Source organism: Stegodyphus dumicola, chromosome 1 (assembly GCF_044657685.1).
Source record: "Stegodyphus dumicola isolate Sdum_Otavi_A_Nest chromosome 1, ASM4465768v1".
Lineage (NCBI taxonomy): Eukaryota > Metazoa > Arthropoda > Arachnida > Araneae > Eresidae > Stegodyphus > Stegodyphus dumicola.
The window spans coordinates 66,580,603-66,599,192 of NC_140768.1; the positions used below are offsets into that span (position 1 = coordinate 66,580,603).

The 18,590-nt window shown below is 33.2% G+C and overlaps 1 protein-coding gene across 2 annotated transcripts in view; it reads right to left on the reverse strand.

The window, feature by feature from the left end:
- Positions 1 to 18,590, reverse strand: part of rdgA (retinal degeneration A) — a 160,252-nt gene that overhangs the window by 51,635 nt on the left and 90,027 nt on the right. For both annotated transcript variants that reach the window (XM_085815936.1, XM_085815929.1), the window contains exons 15-17: positions 13,489 to 13,597; positions 11,484 to 11,654; positions 9,232 to 9,254 (exon numbers count right to left, since the gene is read on the reverse strand). In XM_085815936.1, the coding sequence (XP_085672062.1) occupies positions 9,232 to 9,254; positions 11,484 to 11,654; positions 13,489 to 13,597 (303 nt within the window). The remainder of the gene's footprint in view (positions 1 to 9,231; positions 9,255 to 11,483; positions 11,655 to 13,488; positions 13,598 to 18,590) is intronic.

The window sequence follows — 18,590 nt, forward strand, 5'->3', positions numbered from 1 at the left end:
CAATATAAATACAAACATTTCAACACAAATATATACAAATGTTAAACATTTCAACATAAATATGATTAAACAAATCATTCAATACTTAAATTTCAGCAATAAACGTTTTATTAAGGATTTTCATATGCTTTTTACTAGCTTAATAAGTATTTCAAGAAAGACATAAAACAAAATACAAAATTTCTCACACTCCTAATTTGTGTATAGGAAAAATATGAACGAAGAGAAAAAATTAAAATTTATAAATTATTAATTTCTACTTATAATCTTTGTATAATTATATATATAGACACGCACACACACATACACACACACACATATATATATAATTTCTATAGTACTATACTTATATATATGTACTATATATATCTTTTTTTTTAGCATGGTCTATATAACATCAACTTAAGTGACTATAACTAAGTAACATTTAATCTGAACATTTGTGTACATTCTCAGACCAGAACCAGATCTTGGATCCATTTGTGAACAAATAAGTGCGTATAATTTAGGGACACATTCTCAACATAGTTTGAGTCATGTAATTAATGTAAGTAAGATATTTTATTACCAAACAACTTAGGATAGCAAAGGATAGTTTCTTATATAATAATGTGTGTATGGATATTATTATAAATTTGTAGGGTTTATATTTATTTTAACTAACATTTATTTTAAGTTTAAACTATCTTTCCTGTCAAGCCTTACTTTCCCCTGGAATTGCCAATGCCAGAATATGTAAATTTGAGTAGAACGCGCAAGCATTCAAATTATCAGCGGAAGTAGTATGATTTAAATAGAAGGAAACGAGTTCGGTGAGAGAGTTATTCTTACTTCGCGAGCGCGGAGGTAGAAATCGAGAATTAAAGAACCCCGCGTTGCGGCCTATGTGCTTGGCGGGAAGTAGTTGCAATTGTTCCAGTGAGCTTCAAGTCTGCTGAATTAGCTGCGGTATTTGTAAAACGCGGTGAGTTAGTTATTTTAGAGAGCCTCGTAGTTAGAATATTGTCTTTACTTTCTTTTCAGGTTTTTATTTTTATTTGACTGCCTAGTTGGCACAGTTTGTAAGCGTCAAGAGGACGCAATTGTAATTTAGTACGTTGAATAAAAAGGGACTTAAACCCTTTATAAGACTCTGTGGTTTATACAAGCTTTCACAGTCACCTCTAGGTTGCGTGCTAGTTAGAGGCGCGCAACGTTATATTGGCGCCCGAACACTTATCGAACTGAAATGGCCGAAAACTGGATGGAAGCCGCTGGACAACACCAAGAAATGACAACTCAGTTAGAAGGATTTGGATACCTGGTCCAGACTTTGAGAGCATCAATCAAGCCAAACGTCTATTTCGACGGAAAAAATTCGGTGTCCGTATTTTTAGAAGGTATAGAAAACCACTTTCAGCTCTATCCTGTGCCTGAAAGACAAAAAGTTGCTATTGCCACATCAGCACTAAGAGGACAGGCCGCGCTATGGTGGAAAAATATAGGCAAATTTCTTCTAGGTGAATTTGGAAGCCCGACGTATACATTTGAAAATTTCAAAAAATCGTTAGTAAAGGCCTTCCCCATAGTGAAAGATCGCGCACGGCTGGAAGCCCAGCTATATAGTTTCTATCAACGGGATACAGCACAATTGACGGACTTTATTTTACGAAAAATCAAACTAACGGATATGTTGTATGGGAAAAAACCCGATGCGGAGATAATTGAAATAATATTACCAAGATTGTTACCCGCTGTCCAAGACTACTTTGAAATTAGAAACCCAACCACATTGCAGGAACTTTTCGAATTGGCGGTGAAGTTTCAAAATCGCAGAATCGCGGAAAGAGCGAGAGGGGAAACATATTCTCAAAGTACCAGAAGGAAGAAGGAAACAAGAAATGGAAATCGCTCATATGGGGGAAAGAAATATCAAGCTAACGCATCGAAACTCGAAGGTCAAGGCCCAAAAAGAAAATTTGAAAATAAGCATCCGCGTACCCAGAAGACACAGATTGAAAGGAAAGCTTTAAACGACTAGAGGGGCCTGTGAAAGGGAGGGTCCAGACCCCGGAAGTTTTAGAAAAACCCTCAAATAGACATCTAAATACAGTCATAGTAAAAAACTTACAGCTACCAATTATACAAGTCCTGGTTGGCGATGTACCAGTAGAAGCCCTCATCGATACAGGGGCAGAAGGAAATTTCATGAGTGAAAAGTTCTTCAAAAAGAATTTTTATAGGATACGACTATTCAAAACCAGAAATACGGAAATTATAGCGGCGCAAGGAAAAACATGTCACTGCATCGGCAAAGTATCATTAAACATACAGGTAAAAGAGGAAAATCTCAAAGTATTAATTTTTGTGGTGAAACACCTCCAACACTCTCTTATTTTAGGTATGGACTTTTTAAGGGCCGCGAGGGCCAAATTAAATTTTCAAGATAGTTCCGTGGTGCTGGAGATGGACCAGAGGGTGGTGGAACCTGCGGAGACACCTGAATTGGACCTTAGCCATTTGAAATACCAGGAAAGTAAAGCAATACAGCAAGTGGTGAGTAATTTTTCTCATTTGTTTTCAGAAAAACCGGGAAACTGTCAGATCGTGACTCACAAGATTCAATGAAATGCCGAAAAACCTTGTAGGACTAAACCTTACCGCTATGACAAACAAAAAGACGTAATCATCGAAGAACATATTCAGGAGATGTTAAAGAATAAAATAATAACGCCCATAAATAGTGAATACGCGAGTCCAGTCGTACTATGTAGGAAAAAGAACGAGTTTCCTCCTTCGGATAAAAGGGCTTGGAGGTTTGCTATCGATTATAGAAAACTAAATAGCATAACTAAATTCCCAGTTTACCCTTTGCCGGTTATAGACGAGATCATTAGACAGATCAAATCGACGAGATATATGTCTACTTTGGACTTAACGTCTGGCTACTATCAAATAGCTATGAGACCCGAAGATATACATAAAACCGCGTTTATAACAAAATCGGGCACTTATGCATTTTTACGCATGCCTTTTGGGTTGTGTGGGGCCCCATCAACATTCCAGAGAGCTATGGACATTGTTCTAAAGCCTGTCCTAGGAAAATCAACTTTAATTTCTCTAGATGATATAATTATAACGAGTAGTACGTTGGAACAACACGTTAATGACCTCGAACAAGTTTTTAAATTATTAAAAGAGGCCGGTCTTACAATTAACGCCTCAAAATGCAAGTTCGCAACTAAAGAACTTAAATATCTCGGTTATAAAATTTCGCAAAAGGGTATAGAAACGCAAGATTCAAAAATAAAAGCTATTAAGAATTTCCCACCGCCCAACACCGCCAAGAAACTTTCGTCTTTCCTTGGACTATGTTCTTACTATCGATCTTTCATAAAAGATTTCGCTAATATTGTTGAACCACTCTTAGTAATCAAAAGAAAAAAGAGTAAATTTACGTGGACAGCTGAAGCTAACACAGCTTTTAAAAGATTAAAAGAAGCGCTTATTAATGCCCCTGTTTTAAAATTCCCTGAGGGGGACGAAAACCTGGAAATTGCGGCAGATGCATCAGACTATGCGGTGGGGGCGGTTCTTATGCAAAATAACCATCCGCTGGCATTTTTTAGTAAAACATTGAATCAAACACAAAGGAATTATACAGCTACAGAAAGAGAAACATTAGCCGTATTAATGGCTGTACACAAATTTCGAGTTTATTTCGGCAAATCGTCAGTAACAGTCTTTTCGGATCATGCGGCTGTTGGTTGACTTTGCTCGGGAAAAAACCTAACGCCCAGGTTAATAAGATGGGCTTTAAAACTCCAAGAATATAATATCACAATAAAATATAAACCGGGTAAGGAAAACAATGTAGCTGACGCACTTTCTCGTATAAAACTGGACGATGAAGGCAATGAACTTAAATGCGCTGTGTTGACTTCAAAAATTTTAGATTCTAGAGATACGGTTATTACTGAACTGAAAGCTGATCCTGAATTTGGAAATATCTATGCTTATTTGAAAGACCCCGAAAGCTTTGAGCACACAGATATCGATGCGATAAGAAATAGAGCAAAAAACTATGAAATAATAGATAATTTATTATTCTATACGAAAACAACAAACGAAAATCTTGAGTATAAGCCAGTCATCCCAGCCTCGCTTCGATTAAGCATTTTGAAGGAGTTGCACGAAAAAAAAAACAGCGGGCCACCTCGGGGTCAGAAAGACTTTAAAAAGGGTACGCGAGGCGGTATATTTCCCGCAATTATACAAAATAGTAACGGCGTATGTCAGGTCCTGCAATCAATGTCAGTTAATAAATGATATTAATTACAGCCCGGCCGGGTACTTAAATAGCATTCGCGCTACATTTCCGAATGAAATTTTAGGCATAGATCTCCTTGGTCCCTTCCCCCAGAGCGAGTTAAATAAAAATCGTTTTCTTTTAGTAATAGTAGATCATTTTTCAAAATGGATAGAAATTGTTCCACTTAAACGCGCGTCAGCCAAAACAGTCGCAGATGCATTCTTACACAGATACATTTTAAAATACGGTGCACCGATAAAAGTCATTAGCGATAACGGAAAACAATTCATTAGTCAAATATTTGAAAACATATGCAATGGACTTGGTATACGCCATATCAAAATGGTTCCGTATAGACCACAGGCTAACATAGCAGAAAAAGTTAATAAAAACATTGTAAAAATAATTCGCAGTTACGTTAGCACACATCACAAGCGCTGGGATGGCTACATAAATGAATTAGCTTATGCTTTAAGAACAGCACATCATGATACTACGGGAAAAACTCCAGCAGAATTATTTTTAGGCAGAAAGTTAATTACGCCTTTAGATAAATTATTCTTTGTGCAACAAAGAGAGCAGGAATTTAGACAAAAGGACGTGCAAAAACTAATTGATCAGGCGCTTAAAACTTCGGATACGGCAAGAAATAGGCAGAAAATTTATTATGATAGAAAACGCCGTGAAGCAGATTTTAAAGTTGGGGATAAAGTATTGAAACGGAAATTTTCTTTATCAAGTGCCCCAGACAATTTTATGGCAAAGCTAGCTCCAAAGTTTGAAGGCCCCTATGTAATTCAGGAAATCAAAGGAGTAGTCTTATATCTTAAAAACGAGAGAGGGAAAATCTGTAAAGCAAGTCCCGACCAGGTGAAAAAATACTATAATCCAAATGATTTTGAAATCCTTAAAAGTTTCTTGCAGGACTCAAGTCTAAACGAAATAGAAGGGCCAGAGACTGCAACAACTATTCCACCACCCAAGAAACGGAGAACTGAAGAGAGACCTAGCACTTCTACAACCCGGACGTCGGTATCAAAAAGAAAAAAGGATTTTCAAACTCCGGCGTTTAAGAAAAACAAAAATACAGATGAACCGGGTAAAGAAACCGTGGTAAAGACGAAAACACCACCTATAAAAGATGGCAGGTGAAATTACACATCAAGGAGAACGCGCACACGGCCACAGAGTCAGGTGCCAGCAAGGCCGCCGTTCCGGAAACTGAAACGCCAACAGGAAGCACAAAAATACGACGAACAGAAGAAATTCAAGAAGGACTCCAGACCGGAGGACGTCAACACCAGCCGTCCCAGGCAGAAACGGAAAGGCCAACAACCAGACGATTACTCCGTCAAGAGGCCAGCATGTAGAGGACGCAAAAGAAAGAGCAACGGGGACGACACTCGGCGATCAATAAGGAGAAGATTGACATCCATGACACCTCTAACTTGGGATCAATTTTGTCAAAAACGGATGACGGAGTTTCAAGCATCGAAAACTCAAAGATAAGTTAAAACCTTCTATAATTTTTTTTTCTCTTTTGTTCCGAAATGTTATGCATAAGTACGAAGTTCTATGTTTTGACGAAAGTCAATATGTCTCGGTTGAGACGTAGTTTTGTTTTACTTTATTTAGCTAAGGCAAAAGTATTATTTTCTTTAAGTGTAAAAGCTAAAAACAAGCATTTTCTGTTGGTCGAAAGACTAATTCTGTTATGTTAAAGCCAAAATTTGGCCGGAGATAAAAATAACTTCGTATTCTTGTACTAATAAGAATTTTAGTTCCAGTGCCGCCAGCTTGGCGAAGAATGAGTAAAGTAAAAATTTATTTTCTCTTATTCATTTTATGGTAAATTGTAAAAAGCATATGTATTAAACTTTTGTAAATGTATGTAAATACTTGCATGTTATGTAAAAGTAGAATTTAGTCTAGAAGCATAAAATTGTAGATGCTAAAAGTGAATGCTTAAAAGCAATGAAGTCAAAATTTAAGTATTAAACTGTAAAGTCATGCTTTAGAGCGAAAGCCTGCATGTTTAAAGATGAATGAGGGGGAAGTTAGAATGAATGTGTTTCGTAGGGTTCTCCACCTACATTTGAATTTTTAAGAATATTAAAGTAGCTCATTGAGTTGTAGAATGTCGAGTAAGGTGTGTCTATTTGGTTGTTGAATTCTAACAAATCATGGTGGTTAGGGGAAGTGTTGTAAGACTAAAACACGAATATTCCCGTTTGACACCACACACGGTGGAGAGCCAGGGTAAAGTTAAATTAATGCTTGAAAAATTGAATGAATGTGAAGTGAGCAATAACTAAGAAAAACGAATCGTTTAAAAACAAAAATTTATTGTGTCAAGAAAGTGTAAATTATAATGTATGTAGAAAGATACTGATACTTATTCCTTCCAGATGCTGGAAGGAAAGACCAAGATTGATTGATGAAGTCCAGGAAAAGTTGCTGTAAGAAGAAAGCTTTCTAACGACTAACAGAATTTTAATATATAATTGTTACATAAGATTATTTTGTGTAAACGAGGCTTTCACCAGTTAGTTCAGAATTAGATAAACTTACAACAGATCGTTTGTAGGACCTGCTTCCAAGTTTTCCAAATTCTGGCAGCGGCAAATGTAGGGTTTATATTTATTTTAACTAACATTTATTTTAAGTTTAAACTATCTTTCCTGTCAAGCCTTACTTTCCCCTGGAACTGCCAATGCCAGAATATGTAAATTTGAGTAGAACGCGCAAGCATTCAAATTATCAGCGGAAGTAGTATGATTTAAATAGAAGGAAACGAGTTCGGTGAGAGAGTTATTCTTACTTCGCGAGCGCGGAGGTAGAAATCGAGAATTAAAGAACCCCGCGTTGCGGCCTATGTGCTTGGCGGGAAGTAGTTGCAATTGTTCCAGTGAGCTTCAAGTCTGCTGAATTAGCTGCGGTATTTGTAAAACGCGGTGAGTTAGTTATTTTAGAGAGCCTCGTAGTTAGAATATTGTCTTTACTTTCTTTTCAGGTTTTTATTTTTATTTGACTGCCTAGTTGGCACAGTTTGTAAGCGTCAAGAGGACGCAATTGTAATTTAGTACGTTGAATAAAAAGGGACTTACACCCTTTATAAGACTCTGTGGTTTATACAAGCTTTCACAGTCACCTCTAGGTTGCGTGCTAGTTAGAGGCACGCAACGTTATAAATTATATAAAAAAATCATAAAATAAATCATATATTTATCATAAAATAAACATATTTTTTAACGGAAAGTGTGCACAGAAATGATATGTTGAGGTGACACAGAGTTTAGTTAAGTGGTATTTAATTTCAATCTCCTGGCCTGAATTGTCATTCTGCGAACGAACTTAGAGATGTAAAACAAAGAAACCTGAAGCTCGCCGACATGCATTTTATTGCATGAGGCTGCGGTTAAAACATAGCAACTACTTTTGAAAGGTGTATAAAAATGATTCCAGGTTATTTCCTTTGAGCAGCTACTTAGTGTTCATTTTATTCTTAAAAAAAGAATGTTCGCGAGTTCTGATTTAGTGTAGCGATACATGCCGCTCGGAGAATGATAATCTGGGCCAGCAAAAATCTTTTATCTGCTGTTAAACCAGCGACCTGTACCACCTGAATGCTGCATTTCCACACACACATTCCATTACAAAATCTGCTTATTTCGGTCTCTACATTTGCGCTAGGTGTTTTTGAATTACTCTGTATAAGGTTTAAGGTTTCCTAACTCTGTAATACACTTTGAAATAAATCTGCGGATATCTAGCAATAGGCTATCTTGCTTCGTATCTTTCTAGTCAAGAGATAAATCGTATTTTTATTTGAATATTTTTCTTTCACAGTCATAGCTTATCAATCGAAGATCTATATGCATTCGGCCAATTATACATTATTACATTCATAACACTGCATTTTATTAATACTAAGGTTGATAGATTAACATATTGCTCATAATAAATGCATTTCTTCTCGATTAGCATAATTTTCATAATTAATGCATTTCTACTTTTAAAGCAAACAATATACGTTCTTTTCATTTAATAATAATACATACTCATTATAATATTAATTAAACAATAAAAATATAAATATTTACATTTCTTCACATTTTGTAATACACACAAACATTTAGGTTATTAATATAGAAAAATATTTGCGGTCAAATCCAATTTTACAGATTATACACTTTTTCATATTTGTAGTTATTGCTGTTAAAGTATTTTAAATTTGAAGGAACAATATAATTTGTCAGAAAAATACTCTGTAAAACTGTACATTTTGTTCTTTATCTTCTTATTCCACTTCTAAAACTTCGCTGTATTTCTGTGATTTTAGACATAGAGTATGACAAATAATAGGTGATATATATTTATGCCTTTTTTTCTTTACCAGAATTAACGGTGACAGCAATATAGTAATTCTGTAGCGAGTGTGTTAATTAAAATAAAAGGATATTTGAATATTTTTTCAATGAATCACCATTTTTTCCTTTAACATATTTAAAAGAAACTCAATTAAAATTGTTTATTAATGTTTAGCTTCAAAGCTAAACATTAATAAGATAAAAGATAGGAAATTTTAAAGGAAAAAAACGTAAAACTAAGTCGCTATTACTCTTCAAAATCTAAGTGTTTTTCCACCTTTCCCTTTTCTCAAAAATACATCTAAAAAAGTTAAAAGTAATAAATAGGATAAATTCTGCTGAAATAAACTGAAACGTGACCTGTTACCGAAGAATAAAACGTGTGTCTTCTCTTTTATTCAGATCGCATAATAGCTTTGGCAGTAACAAAATAAATAAAATAAAGTGGAGCCAATGGTAAAAGCTTTTCAAATGCTTGAAGCAGCAAGTTCTTTCAAAGCCTTGCATACTACATTTCTGGAATTCATCACGTAAATCTTTGAAATTCTTTTTTATGGATGAATAACTTACTTTTTTGTAGAAGTCTCTCTCCTCTAGGTTGCATGAAAAAAAAATTAAATCCTTTACTTAAGATTGTTCAAAAATTATATTATATAAGATTTAAATAACAGTTTAATTACTACGAATAAACTTAAATACGAATAAACTAATACGAATAAAGTTAAACTACGAATAAAATATTGTTTTTAAGTTTTCCGACGTCAACTTAGTCTAAGTATTTTGTCTTTGTTTCTGCCTTTCATTAACTGCATTAGAACGGGCATTCCCAAAAAGCTGCGCGAATGTGAAGCAAATTAATTGTGCTGATATTTCTATTACATGCATTAAAGTAACGATTTCAACATTTTGTTAGCTGAATAAAAAATTACTATAAATAGATTTGGTCTATTCAGAAGACAAACAACAAAAATCAGCGTTTTATTTACAAAATTTCCACAGGACTAGTTTCGATGGTTTTACCGAACAACCCTCCTCAGCTGCAAAACCGCCATATTCGGCGTGTTATTGTGTCTTAAGATTTGGTCTCTGTTTGGTCTTTTTGCATCATCTATTTTTGATCAAACCGAATATAAGTATTGTTGCGTACGTACGGGTTCATAATGGATTGTATGCTAACAGAACCGATGATAGTTTGATAAAATTTATTTTCTCAAAAGCGAATCTTCACAGCTCTGGAACGTTCCACAAAAGTACTGGTGCCGCTCTTCTCAATATGACCGAGCACAATCAGTGGATAAACTACTAAGAACGTTAAACACAACGCAATGCAAAGCTCATAGAAAGAAGTTGTCACGGATATCTCTCAGTACTCCCAAATCAACTTTGAACTCAAATTGAGAACTCTCCTGTCTTATAAAGTTTTCCCTCGGCCGACGAGAAATTTCCAGTACTTTTCATTTCTCGAAATTACTGGAAGTCATATACGGTTAAAGTTAAACATAAGGGCTGGGTACGGTTATATCTACATGTAAGGATCAATTACAATGCCAATTACAGTCGCACAGGAACCGTACCAAAATGTTGCCAAATGATCACCAAGTTTGGCAATTTCTCTCTAAATTTGGCAACAAAAATTAGTCGCCAAAACCATCGCCAGCTTGGCGGTATCCTGCCAATGTAGCGAGATAGTCATTTACCTCAGTGTTAAATAGACTTGCCCCTGTAGTCTATTTTTCCAAGAAGCTTCCCTTTTTCAGAGGCTTTTCATGTTATATTATACAAATTCGTAACCGTATTATTTCATAAGGAAATAAACGACGGAAAATATCACTGATTAACAAGTGTTATGCTGAGAAATGTGCTTCGAGAATATTTGGCATTAACTAATTGATCCTTGGAAGAACATTAAAAAGAAGTAGCATATTGCCCAATGGTATCCCTTATGTACATGAGGCCTATCATAATGGAATATTAATACACTTTATCTTTGTAAAATTATCAGATATAAGAGATGATCAAATTTCGGAATGAATAATTCGCCCCATGATGATAAAAGAATTAATCGGGCCTTATGCTTGAAGATATAATCTTTATTTTTGACCCAGTATACATGTCTGCTTTATGAATATGTCTATATCCGTATCACTTCCGATACTCTTGAACACGCAGTGATGTCTTTAGAAGACAAAGAGAGCAACAGTAAGCATTCAAACCTGCAGCAGTTGATGTCGTATAGTGCTACCTGTTAGTCACTTTAAATAATGATCTTGTTTAATGAAGCGAAATCACTGATAGCCGAAAGAATCAGCAATTCATTAATTACCTTCTTCCTGAATTCTAATATTAGCATTTCTCACATATTAAAATACTTCATCAATCCTTGTGCTATGCGGTCAAAGCCTTGATAATAACAAACTTTAAACTTCAGTGTTTGGATATGATAATATGTTTTGTAGGCACTTTCAAAAGCAATATCTTAAGTCTAAATTATTTTTTGCATGTAATCCTATAAGCAATGTTTTAATATGATATGATGCTTCTAAACTATTTTTAATGCGATTATACTGAGAGTAGGTATAAGTTGTCAGAAAGTAAGGCAGCTTTTCTGCTGTTTATTCTAACTATTTTTAGGTGAGGCACTCTCAATGGTGAATACTGCACCCCTTGTTTCTAGTATATAACATGAGAAATATCTTGTCAATAATCTAGCTTTCATATCAAAGAGATATAAGGCATTAAATAATGCAATACATGCCGAATAATAAATAAAATTAACGTAAAAGTTAAGAATTTATCTACTTATACAAAACTGAGAAAATTACCTTTGTTTTAGCAATCATATTAACTGTATTTAAGAGCTCAATCTCTATTACAGATGGTAAGAGTTTACACGGTTCGCCATCCACTTGAACAGGAATGGTGCAAGAAGTTTCTAATTTGGCACGGCGACATTGAGCAATTGGAGAACCATGACCTCCAGCTTGTAATAAAGGCTGAAAGAATGAATCATATTTAAACTGATGTTAAGCTTACGTTTGGTATTTAGAGTAAGCTGATGAAAATCATAATAAATAATTTCGAATAAATAATACATAATTTCGAATAAATAATAAATAATTTCGAATTAAGTATATTGAATTCTATGTAGGGATAACCTGATTTGCAGATCACACATTGATCGTGCCTCCATCCTCTGGAAAAGTAATAATTTCTCCTGCAATATATGTTTTGCAGTAGAGATTTCTGGTTTAGAGCTCAGTCTTCAGTTGCCAGTGGGGGTATTTACTGAGATACTGTATATTTATACACCTAAAAATTTTAGTTGTCATTTGAGTTTGATAATTAGCTTCGCGTAAAATAATTTTTTTTAATTTAACCAAGCGCATCTTTAATCATTGTGGAGGTTATTTTTTACTTCTAATAAGTTACGCTTCTCGTTCCTTTCAATTTATTTTCTATTTTTGATGCCTGTCTTAAGTTCGATTGAAAAGGAGACATAAATTAGTTTGGGGAAAAAGAAATTAATAAGGAACTTAAATAGGGCAAATTCTTAATTGGAACTGTGAGTATTAAATGCTGTTTAAACCATATTTAGTTTTCAGCTGGCTAATTTCTGCGTGCACTGTCATGAGTTTTGATCTGTCAGAAACAGAATTTATATAATCTTTATATTCATTATATTATGAATCTTACTCTATATTGAATGGCAACACGATGACAACATTCCGTGCTGGAGGAAAAAAAAATTATTTTGAACAGCTGCTGATCTCTTTCAAATGATTAAGTTTGTTAAAACAAATTTCGCTAAATCTGTACAAATTATGAAATAAATAAAAAAATGAATAAAATTTTGAAATTCAAAATTCAGTCTTCGAGGAGCCTGTGTTCAGGTTTTAAATTTTAATTTCGGTGCTCTAGGTGCCGTCGTTTTCCACAATTCGAAGAAACTACATTACATGCATACAGATTTTTAATTATTTACTTTTCAATTTTTAAATAATACATTGCGATAACATTTAGCGGCAACATTTGAAAAGTTATTCGGGCACAAAAGTGATACCGACAAAAAATGAGTTTTTGACACAAGTAACACCTCTGGTAATAATAATAATAATAATAATAATAATACATAAACGGATACCTAATAATGACAGCAAGTATGTCAAGAGAAAATATCTACATAGCTAAGCTTGCGTCATTATTCAAAGTTTAAAATTTAAATGCTTTTATCCAGGTAACGTCATGAATTCAAAAATGTGTAATAACAGTTCAAAATCTCTAAAAAGCTGGATATTTCATGAAATTCCTGCATACCCGTTAGTGGCATAGTAAAGCTTTTTTATATTTAATTTATAAAAAATGTCTGTCATTAATCCCAAATATATATTAGACACCGTTGAATTAACCGAATTTTTCTAATTATAACTTTATGCAACTATCTTCTTTCTAGTCAAACATAAAATGTAGCAGACTACTTTTGTTTCACATTTTAACAAAATTCTCTGAATCATTTAAAAGTATTCTTTCACTGTAAAATTTACCATAAAATTATTTAAACTACAAATATCACAGTTTCCTAAATTATTTCAGATTAACGCATTATACCAGCAGTATTTTCAGATCCGATCTTATATTGCTGAATACAGAAGTTTCAAAAAATTATTTATGTAAATCGTCCGAATTTAGGAGTCGAACTGAAACTGTTTAGTTGCTTTGATTTAAAATGCTTAATAATGATTACTTTTAAAAATTTAAGAAAACTTCATTAAAACTGCGATTTATGGTAACGAAAGAAACCATTATATCAGAGAATAGAATAATATTTACCAATTGATAGGTGGTGAGTCCAATGACTTCAATCATACCATCATCTGTTCTTGGTGTCTGAAACTGGTTCATTCCTGACGCACCCCAAGGTTTTGTACCACCGCCATAACTGAAAAGATTTTAAATTTAGAAATGAAAAATATTTTATTTTTAATAGATCTAAATAGTATCTATATTAATTCGCTTTAAGAATTTATTATACGTGTGGTATGTTAATATTAATAATACTATATTAAAATGTAATTTATTAAAACTGCATATTTTGATCATTTAACTTTCCAACAAATTAGAGCACTCTTCCAATGTGCTATTCTGGTGTATTAAACATCATTTCAAGCTGACGGTACATCGCAATAACACATGGAACAGTCTGTATTCGATTTTTGGCAAGAGCACTGTTTATTTTTAGGTTTCCTTGTCCCAAGTTCTTTTTTCCTCTATAACTTCGGAACAAAACCCAGTTCTTTGTACATTACTTTGCAGATGAAGAATCGTATGATCCGAAGTAAGTCTTCGTGTTTAATCCTAATTCGGGATAATTCATGACGTTCAAACCTGCTAATAATAACTACCTTTCTCAATATAATACATAATTATATTAAAATACACTAAAGCATTTAAAAGAGATCATTTACGGCTGCTTGCCCCACAACAAGAATTCGGAAGACAATTTAAATGTTCTGTCAAATTTCTCTTGTCTCACTTGAGGCCTTCACTTTCTGCATATAAAGATTAAATCCCGATTGAAGCTCAGCTTGTCACCTGAAATCTTCGCCCTCTCATCTTTCTGCAACATAATCTGCAACATCATCCTTCTTTATATTATTACGAATTTTGTATTTAGATAGCTATTTTTAGTAGAATTATAATTAAAATTATTTTATTTCTCCGTTTGCGCGAGATGAGTGTTAAGAGAAAGCTATGCCTGAAAAGTAAAAGTACAGGAGGACGTGCATTTAACATTGAATAAAAGTTTATCTCGGTTATTTGTATTTAAACTGAATAAATGTAATTGACTACTGTGTTAGCTGTAACTGTAATTTCATCCATTTATTGCTTTCCAGAAATCTCAAGAATCAGAAAATGCTAGAACTATCTCGCAAGGCCGGTTATAACTATTTAAAGCCGAAGAGAGAGATATCAGCTTCAGTTTAACTAAGATATACGAATTGGTGCTACTTAACCGCCTGTAAAAAGTCCTTATTGACGAAGAATTTGGTTTCCGAGCAAAGCACTGCACAAAGCAGCAGCTTCTGATGACAATGGAGTTCATTCACGAAGGCTTTCGTAGCAAAATGCTTACTGGAGTACTTTTTCTTGACATCGCCAAAGCATTTGATAGGACCTGGCATATGGGAATCATAAACAAGCTTATGCGACTTGATATTTCGGCTCAACTTATTCACATAATTAACTCTTATCTCACTAATCGTTCTTTCTCAGTACGAGTTAATTCTCTCATTTCAACGCCCAGCCACAAGGTAGTCTTTTAGCGCCCTTTTTGTTCAAAATTCTCATTAATGACATACCAAAATCACCCAGGGTCACTCTAGCACTTTATGCAAATGACACAGCTATCCTTTCCAAGCGCAAACAATTGAATAAATTGGTTCAAAACATTCATAATTATCTCTCAAGCCTTAAGCGCTGGCTCATTACTTGGAAAATCAAAATTAATGTCGCTAAATATGCTTCCATGATATTCACACGCTCCGGACTTCCGTACCCTTCCATTAATTTAAAACTCTTTGACGATTATATTCCCTGGTCAAACTCATATAATTATCTAGGTGATGCTTGATTCAAAACTACTCCGGCATCTTCACATTGAGAATACTCTCAATAAAGCAAAGAGCGTCAGATCCCAACTTTACCCTCTTATTAACCCGAAAAAGCCATCTGTTAATTAGAAACAAAGCTCTTCTCTTTACTTAAATTACTCGACCAGTTTTTATGTACGCAAGTACCATTTGGAGTACCGCTGCGAAGACTCACATAAAAAAATTACAAGCCTTTCAAAGTAAAACCTTACGGTTAGTTCTTAGTGAAGCCTGGTACATCCAATTATATACAAGTATCAGTTGCAAAGAATAATTACATACATTTAATTTTTTTGGGAATTTTAATTTAAAATTCTGTCATTATTGTATTGCCATGATTTCACGTTTAGTGACAAATGATCAAAAACACTGCGATCGAATTTTTTTTTATTTTAAATCATAGTACGTGTAAATAACATCGAGCAATATGAAATATTTTTATAAATCTTTTGGTAGTTTAATCCATTTATAAACTAAAAAGTGTTAGATCCGCATTCGAATGGTCTTCGATTTTTATAATATTTTATAGATTTTTTGCAGTCCATTGTAACCTGTCGTCCCTTTACTAAATTCTTGCAGGTTATTACAAACAACAGGTAATTCCCCCCACATGTAATGTAATTACCAGGCAATTATTTTAGGAACAACTGTGCAAAAGTTACCTTTCCTAGGCCTGAAAAATAGCTTTACTGAGATTAAAAGAACTGAATTTTTAACTATGCTTTACTTCAATATTTCATTCAGTTCGTATAAAAGCTCAGAATCTTATAAAAAAAATAGAATACATCCTGAAAGTAAATTTACATAATTTTAATGATACTAGAATAATATTTATGATTTATATCCAACGAGTACATTTTAAGGTAATATAAAATGAAAGAGCTTAATATTATATCATTAATTAATAAATCGAGCTTTTCTATTGCATACTGACATCATTCAGAGAAGTTGAATGTAACAATTTATGTTTTGTAAGGAAAAAAAAAAGTAATTAGGTTTCGGAATTAATCTCACGTTTATTCGTTCAGTAAAGGATTACGATACATATAATGCAGCACTGTAAAGCATCCCTCCTTTTTAAATCAGTTCAATCAAAAGTGTCATCATAATATAAGAGCGACATTGAAAAACATTCAGTTTCTGTGCAAAATCAAGGCCGTGTGGGTTCGTCGCAGCGAGATAACCCAATAGAGGAAACAATACTATGTTTTCGCAAAAAATGTTAATGCTATTTGCTTCAGAAGATAAAAGCTGCGAATGACGACATTGCAGAAATTTGCTGAAACCAATGTGTTTTTCATTCCTAGTCGCCATTTTATTCTTAGTCACCTTTTCTGTTGTTTCGCAAAAGTGAGTTGGAAAGGAATACTGAGCCTTAATTCACAAATATATCTGATAGCAGTATGGAATTATACAGTGTTGCTTAATGCGTATTACTAAGACTTAAAAAAGATGGAAATTATCGAATTACTCTAAAATTAAAACGGATAAATTGGCCTATTTCATGTGATGCAAAATTTCATAAAACGCGGAATTCCCAACAAAGCTCCAGATCGTAAACCTGATCTCTAGTGCTGTGATTACCAATGACAAAAGCCAGTTTCTTGTAACTTTTGTGAAGATCAAAACTCAAGCGAATGCTTTCTGAAACTGAATTGGAAAATAACTGACTCCACGCGATGATTCTTCCTGTTTACATTATTAACTTGAGAAGAATTAAAATTTTTTATTTATCAATTGTTCATTAACCAATTTATTATATGAATATGCTAATAATAAAAGTGAATATTACATTGACTTATATTAATTTCTTGCAGACTTTTACATAAACGAACTGTTTCCATATCTTATCATAAGCAAGAAAAAGCTTGCAATGTGGAAAGCGTTAGTTGTACAATACTGTCTCCACTGAATATTTTGAATCGCAGAGTAATAACGGGAAGTAATAAAGAAGGAAATTTAATTATGTAAGAGGTTGGTAGATTGTTTCGCGAATCATTGTTTGCAAAACATTTTACAGCTTTAGCCTTTTATTCATGATTATTTCATAAAAGAATTTCCATTATTTTAAGAACCAAGTATGAAATAATCTATGCATACATCTTTCTATTTTCTCTACAAATTTTGTTAAAAATTTTCCTGTTCTTAGAATCAATTTGGTTAAAAGCATTTTTTGATAACACATTTTGCGGGAGGAAAAAATTGTTTTCAGCTCAGGCTGTAATATTTAAAATGAAGAGCCATGCTTTTCGCCATTTTATTTTCCGTTTAAATTTTATTTATGTAAGCTCAAAATTGCATTTATTTATTACTCATATGAGATAAAAATGCATTTCATTTTTAAGCTGCATTTTCTGCGTGCTCATAATAAAAGGAAGTAGAACAGTGGGATGATTTCATAAAGCCATTACCACTTACTACTTAAGACAGGACAAATTAGAGACTATGCACTTTTTAGCGGAAAATTGCCAATTTTACTAACATAAAATTACTATTAGTAAACCAGTTATAGTTTATATGACGTACCCGCTCCTAATCTCCAGTATTAAGAGCGAAGCAGTTTCTTTAGGCAAAATCAATAAAAGCAATTCTAAAAACTTCCTTAAAATATTATATCCACATATGCATTGATACGTAATAAAATTTTAAAGAATTAATTTAATGCTTCATCACGAGTTAACTTATAATACGAAAGCATCGGTGCATGTAACCCGTTATATAATTGAAAAAAGACCTAATTTAATAAAATTGAATATTTCTTCCTGTTTTATATTTTCTAGTATAATAGTATTGTAACAGAATTTCTTTAATAAAGATAAAATTTCTTTTAATTTTTTTAATTTCTTTTCAGCAAAAGCAATCAAAGTCTATTTTTATGATACTTAATATCTTGTGTCTTTCAGGCGAAAATCGAATTAACTATATAAAATAAAAAACATATTTGAAAGCAATCAAAATTGCCGCATTTTAATTTGATAATTTAAGAAGTCGTTTCTTGTAAATACCAATCGGCAACGGTGGAAACAGAAATCAGTAACAAATACTACTACTTAAGCTTTTTTTAAATAAGCTATTTTTTTAAATAGTGATATCAAATATTTAGATATGGTAAGTTTTTTCTCAATTATTAATAGAGGTAATAAATATCCTAAAGAATTTATTTTATTCCTGAATTATATGTGGATAAAACACATCTTTCTGCTACAGTAATAACCAAATTAATTCGTGATTACTTCATGAAAGCTGTGAGAAAACAAATATAAATTAAAATTAAAATCTATT